This window comes from Lagenorhynchus albirostris, chromosome 1, assembly GCF_949774975.1.
Source record: "Lagenorhynchus albirostris chromosome 1, mLagAlb1.1, whole genome shotgun sequence".
NCBI lineage: Eukaryota > Metazoa > Chordata > Mammalia > Artiodactyla > Delphinidae > Lagenorhynchus > Lagenorhynchus albirostris.
Genome location: NC_083095.1, coordinates 93,251,167 through 93,267,755, shown reverse-complemented (window position 1 = coordinate 93,267,755; position 16,589 = coordinate 93,251,167). Strand labels below are relative to the sequence as shown.

Below are 16,589 nucleotides of genomic sequence, written 5' to 3'. Positions count from 1 at the left end.
GGACTTCCCTGGCAGTCCAGTGGTTAAGACTCTGTGCTTCCACTGCAGGGGGTGCGGGTTTGATCTGTGGTCGGGTAATCAAGATCTCGCATGCCACGTGGTGCGGCCAAACGAAAAAAAAAAAACCCAACAAAACCTGAACACACAAGGACACAAGGCAGCTTGGACAATAACCCACTGGAACAACTGACAACATAAGCAGACCTATAAGGACTTTAGATAAGATTTTAATAGCAGATTAGGAATAGCTGAAGAGAAAATTAGTAAACTGAAAAACAAAAAAAAAATCATTCAGAATGCGGTGCAGAGAAAAACAAAAAAATATAAAAGATGTCAGGAGTCATGAAGGCTAGTGTATGAGAAAGTCTAACATATATCTAATCATAAATCCACAAGGAGAGTGAAAATAGGGATGACATAATTTTAAAAGATAATGGTTTAGCTTTTCCAAGACCGATGAAAGATGGCAGCTCACAGATTCAAGTAGCCCAGAAAATCTCCAGCAGAATCAATAAAAATAATCTATATCTAGACACATCATAGTGATCCCGTAGTACATCAAGACAAAAAGAGCCTTCAAGATACCAATGAGATATCACGTCACACCTGTCAGAATGGCTATCATCAAAAGGTCTACAAATAAATGTTGGCAAGGATATGGAGAAAAGGGAATCCTCGTGCACTGTTGGTGGGAAGGTAAATTGGTGCAGCCCCTATGGAAAACAGTGTGGAGGTTCCACAAAGAGCTAAAAATAGAACTACCATATGATCTAGCAATTCCACTCCAGGGTATATATCGGGAAAAAATGAAAACTCTAATTCGAAGAGATACGTGCACCCCAATGTTCATAGAAGTACTGTTTACAATAGTCAAGATATGAAAGCAACCCAAGTGTCCATCAATAGGCAAATGGATAAAGATGATGTGGTATGTACATGTACAGTGGACTATTACTCAGCCATAAAAAAGAAAGAAATTCTGCCATTTGCAGCAATGTGGATGGATCTGGAGAGTATTATGCCTGATGAAATAAGTCAGAGAAAGACAAATACTGTATGATACCATTTATTTGTGGAATCTAAAAAATTAACAAATGTGTATAGCAAAACAAACTGGACTCACAGATACAGAAAACAAACTAGTGGTTACTGGTGGGGAGAGTAAAGTGGGGAAGGATGAAATAGGGTATAGGATTAAGAGATATAAACTACTATGTATAAAATATATATGCAATAGGGATATATTGTATAGCACAGGGAATTGTAGCCATTATTTTTTTTTTTTTTTTTTTTTTTTTTTTTGCGGTACGCGGGCCTCTCAATGTTGTAGCCTTTCCCGTTGCGGAGCACAGGCTCCGGATGCGCAGGCTCAGCGGCCATGGCTCACGGGCCCAGCCGCTCCGCGGCATGTGGGATCTTCCTGGACCGGGGCACGAAGCCGTGTCCCCTGCATCGGCAGGCTGACTCTCAACCACTGCGCCACCAGGGAAGCCCCTGTAATGACTTTTAATGGAGTATAATCTATAAAAATACTGAATCACTATGCTGTACACCTGAAACTAATATAATATTGTAAATCAGTTATACTTCAATTAAAAAAATATCTATAAACCCTGAAAAAAAAAGACAAAAATCTTAAGAAGGATTAGTGTCCATAATACATAGGGATTCCCATGACAGTGATGAAAAACGAGACAAAGAAGATAGGGCAAATGACTTGATATGGTACTTGACTAAAGAGAATGTTTGAATAACCAATAAACGTGAAAAGATGCTCAGCTACATTAATGATTGGGCAAATGCAAAGTAAAATCATGAAATACTATTGCTTATCTATCAGATAAGCAAAAACTAAACAAAAAAGTCTTTCAGCACCAACCCTTGGTGAGGAGATCCATAAATTGATAGAAACATTTTGGAGAACAGTTTGGCAGTACCTAGTAGATTTAAATGTGTACATACCCTCTGGCATAACTATTGAACTTCTAAGAATATTTCCAAGGGAAGTTCTTGTTCATGTATAAGACTGTTTTTAGTAGCAGCATTATTCATAATAAAAAGCTGGAAACCTTAATGCTCAACAGTGGATTGGTTAAATTGATTATGGCTTATTCATTTGGTAGAAAATCATAGAGCAGAGAAAATTAGTGAACTATACTTATATTCATCAACGTGGGTGAATCTTATGATATTAAGCCAAAGAAGGCAAGTCTCAGAGAAATACATGCAATGTGATTCTATTTAAATAAAGTTCAGAGCAGGCAAAATCAAAGTATATTATTTAGGGATGCATAGTAATTTTTAAAAAAGCAAAGTAAAGCAATCTTTATTACAAAATTCAGACTAGTAAGTACCTCAGGGGTTGGGGGAGGGGCTTATTAGGGAGTGGCACGTGGGAAGATTCTAAATTGCTGGTAATGTTTTATTTATAGACTGTGATGGTATTTACCTTATTTTCCTCCTTCAAACTACATATATGTACGTATATATATATTTTGTATCATCAACCAAAAAGGTAAGGTCTCGAGAAGAAAAAAATACAAAAGAAACCATTTTATCACACTGAGCAGAGCGCATGGTTGCTAAATAGGCTATGGAGATATTTCATTAAATATTAGAATTTAAGAGTATAGAAAGGGCCAGTTTTAGAAAAGTATGATAGAGCATGGAGGAAGAAAGGATTGTTTAAAAATCTTCTTTAATCTGCAGGAATGACCGTCCCTTAAAAATACAAGGCTTTCAATAGTAATAAAATAATTATTCCCAGGGTAAATGATTTCCATTTTTACCATATATTGAGAGCACATACCTAGCTTTGTATTATGACTCTTACTTGTGTGACTTCAGGCAAATTAGTAACCTCTTTGTGCCTTACTTATTTCCTTAAAATTTTTAAAACTTTTTATTATAGTTGATTTACAGTGTTGAATTAGTTTCAGGTGAACAGCAAAGTTAATCAGTTATACATATATCCACTTTTTTTTTTTTTTAAGATTCTCTTCCCATATAGGCCATTACAGAATATTGAATAGAGTTCCCTATGCTATAAAGCAGGTTCTTATTAGTTATCTGTCTTATATATGGTAGTGTGTATATGTCAATCACAGTCTCCCAGTTTATCCCCGCCTTATCCCCTGGTCATGCCTTAGTTTCTTTTACTGCCAAATGAGGATAGTAATAGTACCTGTGTTTTGAGGAGATTAAATGATACAATAGGTGTAAAGGTCTTAGAATAGTGCTTGCTATGGAAAGTGCTTAAATAAAAACCTTAGTTGCTATTATTACAGCAGTGGTCTTAGCAAATTGCATGTTCTAGTGAACTATCTTGGTTCTTTAGAACATGAGTGCCTTGGTAATCAGAGAGTTGTAGGGATTTTTTGTGCTTCTAAGTGCATGTGATATAATGTAATTCTAGTTTTCACCTATTAAAAATTATACCTCTGGGCTTCCCTGGTGGCGCAGTGGTTGGGAGTCCGCCTGCCGTTGCAGGGGACACGGGTTCATGCCCTGGTCCCGGAGGATCCCACATGCCTCGGAGCGGCTGGGCCTGTGAGCCATGGCCGCTGGGCCTGAGTGTCCGGAGCCTGTGCTCCGCAACGGGAGAGGCCACAATAGTGAGAGGCCCGCGTACCACACACACACACACACAAAATTATACCCCTGATAAGGCTCTTCTTCACATTTTAGTATGTACTTCTGTATATTTTGAATGTAGCGTGACTAGGCCACGCGGAACCAATTTCAGGAGAACTGGGCTCTCTTTTGGTTCTTTTTTTAAAATTTTTATTGGAGAATAGTTGATTTACAATGTTGTGTTAGTTTCTGCTGCATGTTTTGGTTCCGTCTTAACTCACCTTTGGCAAGTGCACCTCACATCAGATTTTTTCCTTGAAAAATGACTATATGAACTCCTTTAAAAAGATCACTGAGGTGCTTTAATTAATTTATTTTTAAGTCCTAGAAACAGTTTAATGTAAAAATGTACACTGTTACAATTATTTGATGTGAATTTCATAGATGAAAAGTTTTGTGTGAATGGTGTGAGGAAAACTTTCTAATGCTCAAAAATTTCTGACCCTAATTATGTCTAATTCCTGATGAAATTAATTTTGTTTAGACTATCTGATAACAAAATAAAGAAAGCAAGTTTGAATTAAATGAAATATTGTCATTTCTTCCTCACTGAGAAATGAATGGGAATTCTTGAAGGTCCCTATGAAGAGACTGTGATCAGCAAAAATTATTCCTTTTCAGTTTTGAGTTACTGTGTAAACATTTGATATAAAGAGAATCTGTTTGCTCTGTAAACAGAATATATAAAGTAGAAGATAGAAGTATATTTTAAAATGACTATAGATGTGGATTTTTTTTCTTGTGGTATAGCTTGGAACTTCTCCACTTCATCTGGCAGCACAGTACGGACATTATTCCACCACAGAAGTACTACTCCGAGCCGGTGTAAGTAGGGATGCCAGAACCAAAGTGGACCGAACGCCGCTGCATATGGCAGCTTCTGAGGGCCATGCCAGCATAGTGGAGGTTTTGCTTAAGGTATGTGTTCTCTTTTTGCACTTTGCTTTTGAAAGTAAGACCCCAAAGGCTATAAAACCATAGTGGTTTTATAAGAGGGAGAAGGGAACTAGTTTTGTTACTGACAGGGTTCTTGGACTCCTTAAGGCCAGGCAAGTAATTCAGGCAAGGCTTTATTAGGACTTGTGCTGTAGCACTAGGGAGCGAAAACAAGTATCAGGTTCCCTTGCTCGCTCCCTGACAGGGGAGGAGCTGGTCCCTTAAATGCAGTGAGGGTAGGGGCCAGTCCAGGGGTCACATGGGAGGGGTGGCTTGGGTGGTCTGCCCACCCCCTTAGTGGTGCTGTATGCAGTACCCTGCTTTTGCTCCCAACATCTCAGAAGTGGCAGTTGGGTTTTTGGTCTTTTGTATCTTATTGTTCATAATTTGCCCCAACTGCACATGCACGCAGTTATTTTTAGTCCCTTATATTAGTTTCTTTGTATTCTGTCGCTGGAGGAGATGTTTGTCCACGTGCAAGCACTGCAGCAAAGGGTCCCAGGTCCGAGCTTGTCTCTGTTTTATTGAATGTCTGCTTTTTCCCCCATGTTATCTCATTTTTTGTGTGTAAGCATTCATCTGAGTGAAAATTATTTTAAAGTGTTATTTTGTGGGGGGAAAAACTTCCTCATTGTATGTTTTTAGTTAAGTCAGACAATTGACTTCTTAGATCTTGGTCTTTGCTGTGGTGAGGGACTACAGTTTTGTCTTACTCAACATATTTAAAACGCACATGGAAGGGAATATTAGGCTTGAATAATTAACAAACAAATAATACAGGCAGGGCTTTTTCTTTAATCATCTAAATGCCAAAGAGAAAATTCTGAAACAGAGAGTGATAGATTTAGATATTCTTAATTCTTTTTATTCTGGCCTCTAGATCAACTTATCCAAAAAACATACAATATAAGCCACGAGTACAAGTCACGTGTAATTCTAGATTTTGTATAGCTACATTAAAAAAGTAAAAACAAAATAATTTTAATATTATAGTTTATTTAACTCGGTATATATAAAATATTATAATTTCAACATGAAATCAATTTAAAAATTATTGAGATGTTTTACATCCTTTTTTTGGTGTGAGGTCTTTGAATTCCAGTGTGTATTTACATGCACAGCATAACTGTATTCGGCTACACGTGTCTAGTGACAACCATAATGGATAGTGTATCTCTTGATAGCTCCCTATTAATTCATTATATTGCACTGGTTTTGAAAGCATGGGATATTTTTGTGTAAATAAGGAGCTGGAGGGTTTTGGAGGAATGTTCATAGTTTTCCTTCACACCTTATGCCATTCTAGCCCTTCATACTCATGGCTGGATGACTGAAAAAATAATTGCTGTACGCCTAAGAAATTAGAAGGAATGCAATTAGGAAAGCCAACATGATAGGAAACTGATTACGTGACAGATGTGTGGTGATTCCTGGAACGTGTAGATCATTCAACACACAAAAATAAAGAGTTGGTCATATTAGTAGCAAATTCTTGGTTTAAAGCACAGTGGCTAGTATTTTCATATCAGGACTTCTTTATATTTCGTATTTTAGAAATTTCTTATTTTGAAATATTTGTATAGCATGGCGCTGATGTCAATGCAAAGGACATGTTGAAGATGACAGCTCTACACTGGGCCACAGAACACAATCATCAAGAGGTGGTGGAACTCTTAATCAAATATGGTGCTGATGTACACACGCAAAGTAAATTTTGTAAAACTGCGTTTGATATTTCAATAGACAATGGGAATGAAGATTTAGCAGAGATACTACAGGTAACTTTTGGCTTTTAATTTAAGAAAATAAAAGGATCTCTGTCATATGGATGATTTGAACTATTTAGCTTGTAGTTTTTCATTTTGGACTTATTTTGGACAATCCTATTTCACTTCCTCTTTGTTCATTGCTGTTCATTTTCCTAATTGTAAGACCACAGTCTTTGCATGTAACATTAGAAGATTAGATAAAGTGATTACTTTCAGTGTTTGTAAGGTTCTGAATTCCCTTCTATACATTTTAGTCTATTAATTATTTTGATGCATGTTTGGATACCTTACGGTTTTTCAAGTCTGTTGTACTTCCACTAACATTTTTTTTTAGGAATCATAATCATGTCCCCTCAGTGAGTGATGCAGTCTTCATCATTCTGATTGGTTTCTTTTATTTTTTCACCATCCTCAAAAGAATCTGTTTATGAACATAGTTATTTATGGTTTTTGGACAAGTTTTCCTACTAACCAACATTACTTCTCTTTTCTTTAGCTAGACAACATTGATGTAAATTTTCTTCTTTACTTACTGCATCTTCTTGCCTATCTTCTTGTTCTCCTTCCCAGTAGAACTCTTCTCTAAGACTATCTGAGTCTGTTGAACTTCCATCTAGTTACTTAAAAGATGTTATTTGTTCAGGAAAATAAATTGTGCTGTGCTTCTTCCAATTCTTTTACTCCCAAGAGTGCAGTGTGGAGCCTAGGGTTGAGGATGGAGGACAATTAACTGAGAAGGATGTGCTTTATATAGGTAGTGTTATATATTGCTGAATATAGTAGAGAACATAATTTGATTTAAGTAAATTAATTTCTGTAGCTGCAGGGCAGCAGAATATCTTTCAACTGTGTTCTATTTATATATAGAACACAGATTTTTTTTTTTGGCCCCACCGCTTGGCTCGCGGGATCTTAGTTGCCTGACCAGGGATTGAACCTATGCCCTTGGCAGTGAAAGCGCAGAGTCCTAACCGCTGGACCACCAGGGAATTCACTCAACTGAGTTCTATACAATTCTTTCAGATACCTACTTCGCCTAACATGGGATTTTGCTGCTTTACCTAATAGGGGAACTCAGGATATAAATACATATCTATGATTTACCACTATACTTTCAGTAGACCAGAAACAAAGATTTCCATTTGTATTATATGATTCTTAGATTACAGGATGTTACATTAAAAGTCTGTCCTATATGTTCTGGTTATAATTCTGAAAACACTGTGGTAATTTGTCCTCTAGATTGCTATGCAGAACCAAATCAACACAAACCCAGAGAGTCCCGACACTGTGACGATACACGCTGCAACACCACAGTTTATCATTGGACCTGGAGGGGTGGTGAACCTAACAGGTCTGGTATCTTCAGAAAATTCATCCAAGGCAACAGGTATTGAGATGCATATAGGATAGCTGTTGGGATTTTATGCTTTAGTAGGTATTCATCCTTTTAAGAAAGGACTGTTGGAGAATGAGGGTAAGATTATATCAGCCACCTTGGTTTTCTTTGTTATAATTGGCAAAAAAAATTTTTATGAGGCAAAATAATCTAAAGAAAGGTGATATTGCAAAATGTACTGCAGTATTACCTTTCAAAAGTTAATGCTATCCAAGCTTGTTTTTCACAAAACTAATATTATCTAAGCTTCATTTAAGAGTTGAATAAAGTAAAACAGATTATCAGAAAAATTCACTAGATTAAATTCCTTAAAAATTCAAACATGTTTTCTCCTTTATCGTAGATGAAACGGGTGTATCTGCTGTTCAATTTGGAAACTCCTCTACATCAGTATTAGCTACATTAGCTGCCTTAGCTGAAGCATCTGCTCCATTGTCCAATTCTTCAGAAACTCCAGGTTAGAAAAACGAGTCAAATGTGTACATCGAAAGTTGGAGATTCAAATATTTGCACAGGCCAGGAAGGAAATTTAAAAGACTAAAGGGGACAGGGTTGAGGTTATGGCCATCTGAGGAGAGTGGGGCAGGGCAAGGGTGCATCTCCTACTCAGCTGTAACTGATTATAGTAAAATGCTCAGTTAGTGTTGCCAGACTCTGTTTTTTTCAAGGGAAGCTGAAAATCTGGATTTTAAAAGAACATTAAATCTTGGCAATTATTTAAAATTAAATTAAGATTAAAGTTAATTAAAATTAAAAACAATCTTGTGTGGTTCACAGAAAACATGTCTGTGTACCCCATTTGGCTTTGTTTTACTAGTCTGACTTTTTGTATAAATAAATTAGCTAAGTATATATGAACCTGCTGTCTTTTTCATAACTTTTAATTTTTGGCAGCTCTATTAGAATGACATAAAATCTTAGTGACTGACAAAACTAGGAAATAGCACACCAACAACCACCATTAAAGTATAACTTGGGGTTAAATGATTACAAACAGTATTAATAGCTGGTTTGATAAGGTTTACCTTTATACTTAACCAAAATAATTCTTGCTATAATTATGTAAGTAAAATATTTTTTTAATTAGGGAATTTAAAAGACTCCACAAAATTATTTTTCTTACTGTAGTTTAAGCCATTTTATTTGGACCAATGCTTAAGAAAGTAAAGAATAATTTGTTGTCATTCATTATTTAATTTTTTTTCAAAATGTGACTAATAATAATAATAACAGCAACAGTTCGCTGCATGTTTACTGTGTGTGCTATGCACTGTGGCTGATGTTTTACACGTCTCATTTAATCCTCACCAAAAAGATCGAAGGTAGATATTACTGGATTTGACTCTTCAAGGTGATGATTGGATGATGTATTTTTTGGTGGTGGGGGGGTGGTTACTTATCTCTCGCCTTTCTCCCCCTCTCTCTCTCCCTCTCTCCCTCCGTCTCCCCCCTCCCCCCTCCCTCCCCCCTCTCTCCCCCTATGCCCCTCAACTAGTAATAGTAAACATTTATTCATTCTCCAGCTTCTTTAGCATTGTAATCAATGTTTGAATCTAAACCTTTATATTTGGGAGTCTTAAGATTTTTCTGAATCACTTTTGGCCATTAACAGCTACGTGTATCATCCTATTGACATGCTGCTTTGTAATTGCATAAGTATATCAAAGAAAATTAATTTCATTGGTGGATTTCTATTTGATTAAACTTGTAAAATTTTTGCCTTTATTAAAGTACATATCTCTGAAAATTAATCTTTTCTTCAAAGTCAGCTCGAAGTTTTTACATTTAGATGTTTGACTCCACAAATTGGTCATACCAACTTCTCTAACTTCTACCTTTGAAAATGTTATGTGTGGTCTAGTGTGAGAGAATTGACAGTTTTAGCTGACTTTTATTGCATGTGACTTACGGTCTTCTGTGAGCACAACAATTTTTTTATTTCAATACTACATCATAGTGAAATCTTTCTGAAGGTATTTTAAGAGCTTGAATTAAGTTAAAATTCAGGTGAGTACATTGCCACCAGTATAAACAACTCAGCTGAGGTGTGTAATCACATAAAGAAATATCTTCTCGCATGTCAGTTTGCACATGCTCAGTCAAGTTATTTCTCTGCCTCTTGGCCGTCCAGTTTCTTTTAACATTATTTGACAGACTCATCCTGATTTAGAAATGTTTATATGTTTTTTCAAGGACATCTCAGGATCTGGGAAATGAAGTAGTACTCCCATTTTATATATGATGAAATTGAGGTTTGCGGAGGTTAAATAGTTTTGTCTAATGTAGCATGGCTATTAAGTGGTGAAAGGAAGTTTGTGCTCAAGGTCTGACTGATTCCCAAGTTGTGTGTCTGTGACCACTAAATATACTGTTTCCTCTACGCAGTTTCTTCAGGTGATCAGTGGCCGAGTCTCTTCTAGAATGTTTATAATTTGGTTTGTGATAGGAATAAATATTTGTGTAATCATCACTTTGTCTTGTATGAAACAAAAGCATCGCTATTCCTAGTTTTACTTCTGAGGTGTATCTTTTGGAGCAGTCTTTTGAAATAAATGTTCTCCTGTTTGCCCTTTTTAAATGATTGAAAAAAATATATAAGAACCATCAGTACACTAACTGGTACTGCTCTTATTCTTTTCTTTTACAGGCTAAGTAGTACAGTAAATACATCTTCTGATAATAAATAGCCAGTGTAGCAGCAAATGGACTGCATTTGAAATGGAAGCTAGCTGGCTGACATGGTCCTATATATAGAGGGGAGGTACTCATGATAGTCTAGAATACCATGCTGTTTCGTTTGAACTATGGCTTTAAATAGTTCTTTCATGTTTACATTAGGACTATCTTTGACATATAAAACAAATCTTAATGTTAGTCCAATGGGAACATCATAAAGGAAATCAGTCTAGTATAATGCTTTCATTGTGAAACGAAATGTCTTCTTGATGTTACAAGCAAATATAACTTCAGATTGTCACTGTTTGATGATTGAATTGCTTCCTTACTAGCATTTTTTATGTAAATATTTCCAGCTTTATTCTTTTCTCATAAACCTTTATTTTTCCAAGCATTTAACTTGTTAAATTTTTAATCTCCATGCATAATTTTCATGATTCTTTGTCTGATAGAAGTACAAAAAAAAATTGATAAATCTCAGTATACCCTGAAGAGTTTGTTGCTAATGTTCATTTTTATTAAATTGGTTTTTTGGGAGTTTTTATTTCAGTTCCTGAGCCCACAGGCCTATGCTAATGTGCATAATTATATTAAATAATCATTAGGTCTATCTAGGTCCAGGCCAGGCCAGAAAAACATGATGAAACACTTGATGTAAGTCATAAATTTAACTTGGCATGATGAATTATAGAAAAATAATGATTAATATGTATAGGGTTCTTGCTATAAGCTTGTTATTATGCTAAGTGCTTTACGTGTATTATCTCATCTCGCAATAGTCATCTGAATTAAGATATTATCACTAATCATTGACTGAGGTTTAGTTTTCAGCTCTGAGGTTTCAGAAATATTTTATTAATATATCCTGGGTTAATATAAAGGACTACTCACACAGCAAACTCATAAGAAAGTGATACATAAATCAAAATACTAAGTTATTTATTTTTAATTTCTTTTAAAGGGAGAATACAACTGTCTTTTGATACATGAAATTACCTTACTCATTTTGAAACAAATCAGTGAAAAAATTTACAGCCTTTAAAAGTATGCAGACACAGTTTTCAAGATACTTGTTTAAAACATCCTTCATAATTTTGGAGTGGAATAATTCAGAAGTATCAGGCATCTCTAACATTAATATAATAATTGTCCTCTTTTACATTATTATTATTTTTTAACATCTTTATTGGAATATAATTGCTTTACAGTGGTGTGTTAGTTTCTGCTTTATAACAAAGTGAATCAATTATACATATACATATGTTCCCATATCTCTTCCCTCTTGCGTCTCCCTCCCTCCCACCCTCCCTATCCTACCCTCCCTATCCCACCCCTGTAGGTGGTCACAAAGCACGGAGCTGATCTCCCTGTGCTATGCAACTGCTTCCCACTAGCTATCTATTTTACATTTGGTAGTGTATATAAGTCCATGCCACTCTCTCACTTTGTCCCAGTTTACCCTTCCCCCTCCCCATGTCCTCAAGTCCATTCTCTATGTCTGCATCTTTATTCCTGTCCTGCCCCTAGGTTCTTCAAACAAACTAGTAGAATTTTTGCTTGGAAATAGTTGGAAATTATCTTGTTAATTTATGTACCCAATGATTAGAAGGCTGTGTTACTTTAAATATTCTGTGATTCAAGTTTTCTACTAATTTGAACTCCTCTCAGTTAGTTTGAATTAATATGATAATATCAACAGAGCAGCATTCTTAAATTTTGTGTGAATCAGAATCACCTTCTCAACAATCATTTGCCCCAATTCTACCCCAGTGGATTCTGATTCAGTAACTTTAGGGTGGGACCGTGACATCCACATTTTTAACATGCTCTCAAAAGTGATCCTATGGCACACCAAAATTTAAGAATTTGACCCAAATTTTAAAAGTTCTATTTCTTACTACTAATAGACTGTATAGTAAATATCTAAAGATTGTGAGTGTACTACAGCAAAGATTTGCTTGAATAATATATATTTCTTATTTATTTCATTTTTATGTGTAATTTAATATTTATTCAACTGTTTATGGGGTGCATAGGTGAATCTCTACTAAGGAAAAGATGTGGGAGAGAGGAATGGCTTTCTTTTTTAAATTTTATTTAATTAATTAATTTATTTTTACATCTTTATTGGAGTATAATTGCTTTACAATGATGTGTTAGTTTCTGCTTTATAACAAAGTGAATCAGTTATACATATACATATGTTCCCATTACTCTTCCCTCTTCCGTCTCCCTCCCTCCCACCCTCCCTATCCCACCCCTCCAGGCAGTCACAAAGCACCGAGCTGATATCCCTGTGCTGTGCGGCTGCTTCCCACTAGCTATCTACCTTACGTTTGGTAGTGTATATATGTCCATGCCTCTCTCTCGCTTTGTCACAGCTCACCCTTCCCCCTCCCCATATCCTCAAGTCCGTTCTCCAGTAGGTCTGTGTCTTTATTCCTGTCTTACCCCTAGGTTCTTCATGACATTTTTTTTTCTTAAATTCCATATATATGTGTTAGCATACGGTATTTGTCTTTTTCTTTCTGACTTACTTCACTGTGTATGACAGACTCTAGGTATATCCACCTCATTACAAATAGCTCAATTTTGTTTCTTTTTATGGCTGGCTGAGTAATAGTCCATTGTATATATGTGCCACATCTTCTTTATCCATTCATCCGATGATGGACACTTAGGTTGTTTCCATCTCCGGGCTATTGTAAATAGAGCTGCAATGAACATTTTGGTACATGACTCTTTTTGAATTATGGTTTTCTCAGGGTATATGCCCAGTAGTGGGATTGCTGGGTCGTATGGTAGTTCTATTTGTAGTTTATAAGGAACCTCCATACTGTTCTTCACAGTGGTTGTATCAATTTACATTCCCACCAACAGTGCAAGAGGGTTCCCTTTTCTCCACACCTTCTCCAGCATTTATTGTTTCTAGATTTTTTGATGATGGCCATTCTGACCGGTGTGAGATGATATCTCATTGTAGTTTTGATTTGCATTTCTCTAATGATTAGTGATGTTGAGCATTCTTTCATGTGTTTGTTGGCAGTCTGTATATCTTCTTTGGAGAAATGTCTATGTAGGTCTTCTGCCCATTTTTGGATTAGGTTGTTTGTTTTTTTCTTATTGAGCTGCATGAGCTGCTTGTAAATTTTGGAGATTAATCCTTTGTCGGTTGCTTCATTTGCAAATATTTTCTCCCATTCTGAGGGTTGTCTTTTGGTCTTGATTATGGTTTCCTTTGCTGTGCAAAAGCTTTGAAGTTTTATTAGGTCCCATTTGTTTATTTTTGTTTTTATTTCCATTTCTCTAGGAGGTGGGTCAAAAAGAATCTTGCTGTGATTTATTTCAAAGAGTGTTCTGCCTATGTTTTCCTCTAAGAGTTTGATAGTTTCTGGCCTTACATTTAGGTCTTTAATCCATTTTGAGCTTGTTTTTGTGTATGGTGTTAGGGAGTGATCTAATCTCATACTTTTACATGTACCTATCCAGTTTTCCCAGCCCCACTTATTGAAAAGGCTGTCCTTTCTCCACTGTACATTCCTGCCTCCTTTATGAAAGATGAGGTGACCATATGTGTGTGGGTTTATCTCTGTGCTTTCTATCCTGTTCCATTGATCTATCTTTCTGTTTTTGTGCCAGTACCATACTGTCTTGATTACTGTAGCTTTGTAGTATAGTCTGAAGTCAGGGAGCCTGATGCCTCCAGCTCCGTTTATCGTTCTCAAGGTTGCTTTGGCTATTCAGGGTCTTTTGTGTTTCCATACGAATTGTGAAATTTTTTCTTCCAGTTCTGTGAAAAATGCCAGTGGTAGTTTGATAGGGATTGCATTGAATCTGTAGATTGCTTTGGGTAGTAGAGTCATTTTCACAATGTTGATTCTTCCAATCCAAGAACATGGTATATCTCTCCATCTATATGTATCATCTTTAGTTTCTTTCATCAGTGTCTTATAATTTTCTGCATACAGGTCTTTTGTCTCCTTAGGTAGGTTTATTCCTAGATATTTTATTCTTTTTGTTGCAGTGGTAAATGGGAGTGTTTTCTTGATTTCACTTTCAGATTTTTCATCAGTAGTGTATAGGCATGCCAGAGATTTCTGTGCATTAATTTTGTATCCTGCTACTTTACCAAATTCATTGATTAGCTCTAGTTTTCTAGTGGCATCTGTAGGATTCTCTATGTATAGTATCATGTCATCTGCAAACAGTGACAGCTTTACTTCTTCCTTTCCGATTTGGATTCCTTTTATTTCCTTTTCTTCTCTGATTGCTGTGGCTAAAACTTCCAAAAGTATGTTGAGTAATAGCGGTGAGAGTGGGCAACCTTGTCTTGTTCCTGATCTTAGTGGAAATGCTTTCAGATTTTCACCATTGAGGATGATGTTGGCTGTGTGTTTGTCATATGGCCTTTATTATGTTGAGGAAAGTTCCCTCTATGCCTACTTTCTGCAGGGTTTTTATCATAAATGGGTGTTGAATTTGGTCAAAAGCTTTCTCTGCATCTATTGAGATGATCATATGGTTTTTCTCCTTCAGTTTGTTAATATGCTGTGTCACGTTCATTGATTTGCATATATTAAAGAATCCTTGCATTCCTGGAATAAACCCCACTTGATCATGGTGTATGATCCTTTTAATGTGCTGTTGGATTCTGTTTGCTAGTATTTTGTTGAGGATTTTTGCATCTATGTTCATCAGTGATATTGGCCTGTAGTTTTCTTTCTTTGTGACATCCTTGTTTGGTTTTGGTATCAGTGTGATGGTGGCCTCGTTGAATGAGTTTGGAAGTGTTCCTCCCTCTGCTATGTTTTGGAAGAGTTTGAGAAGGATAGGTGTTAGCTCTTCTCTAAATGTTTGATAGAATTCGCCTGTGAAGCCATCTGGTCCTGGGCTTTTGTTTGTTGGAAGATTTTTAATCACAGTTTCAATTTCAGTGCTTGTGATTGGTCTGCTCATATTTTCTATTTCTTCCTGATTCAGTCTTGGCAGGTGGTGCATTTCTAAGAATTTGTCCATTTCTTCCAGACTGTCCATTTTATTGGCATAGAGTTGCTTGTAATAATCTCTCATGATCTTTTGTATTTCTGCAGTGTCAGTTGTTACTTCTCCTTTTTTCATTTCTAATTCTATTGATTTGAGTCTTCTCCCTTTTTCTCTTGATGAGTCTGGCTAATGGTTTATCAATTTTGTTTATCTTCTCAAAGAACCAGCTTCTAGTTTTATTGATCTTTGCTATCATTTTCTTCCTTTCTTTTTCATTTATATCTGATCTAAACTTTATGATTTCTTTGCTTCTGCTAACTTTGGGTTTTTTTCTTCTTCCTTCTCTGATTGCTTTAGGTGCAAGGTTAGGTTGTTTATTTGAGATGTTTCCTGTTTCTTAAGGTGGGCTTGTATTGCTATAAAGTTCCCTCTTAGAACTGCTTTTGCTGCATCCGATAGATTTTGGGTCGTCGTATCTCCATTGTCATTTGTTTCTAGGTATTTTTAAATTTCCTCTTTGATTTCTTCAGTGATCACTTCGTTATTAAGTAGTATATTGTTTAGCCTCCATGTGTTTGTATTTTTTACAGATCTTTTCCTGTAATTGATATCTAGTCTCATAGCATTGTGGTCGGAAAAGATACTTGATACAATTTTCTTAAATTTACCAAGGCTTGATTTGTGACCCAAGATATGATCTATCCTGGAGAATGTTCCATGAGCACTTGAGAAGAAAGTGTATTCTGTTGTTTTTCGATGGTTGCCATATAAATATCAATTAAGCCCATCTTGTTTAATGTATCATTTAAAGCTTGTGTTTCCTTATTTATTTTTATTTTGGATGATCTGTCCATTGGTGAAAGTGGGGTATTAAAGTACCCTACTATGAATGTGTTACTGTCGATTTCCCCTTTTATGGCTGTTAGTATTTGCCTTATGTATTGAGGTGCTCCTATGTTGGGTGCATAAATATTTACAATTGCTATATCTTCTTCTTGGATCGATCCCTTGATCATTATGTAGTGTCCTTCTTTATCTCTTCTAATAGCCTTTATTTTAAAGTCTATTTTGTCTGATATGAGAATTGCTACTCCAGCTTTCTTTTGGTTTCCATTTGCATGGAATATCTTTTTCCATCCCCTTACTTTCAGTCTGTATGTGTCTCTAGGTCTGAAGTGGGTCTCTTGTAGACA

The 16,589-nt window shown here is 36.0% G+C and overlaps 1 protein-coding gene across 6 annotated transcripts in view; it reads left to right on the top strand.

Moving 5' to 3' along the window:
- The window catches only part of GABPB1 (GA binding protein transcription factor subunit beta 1), a 78,516-nt gene that overhangs the window by 46,019 nt on the left and 15,908 nt on the right, over nt 1-16,589 (top strand). For 4 of the 6 annotated variants that reach the window (XM_060149731.1, XM_060149759.1, XM_060149724.1 and 1 more), the window contains exons 3-6: nt 4,384-4,551; nt 6,153-6,347; nt 7,581-7,728; nt 8,081-8,194. In XM_060149731.1, coding sequence (XP_060005714.1) covers nt 4,384-4,551; nt 6,153-6,347; nt 7,581-7,728; nt 8,081-8,194 — 625 coding nt within the window. The remainder of the gene's footprint in view (nt 1-4,383; nt 4,552-6,152; nt 6,348-7,580; nt 7,729-8,080; nt 8,195-16,589) is intronic. The other 2 variants (XM_060149750.1, XM_060149739.1) reach the window with 1 other exon arrangement.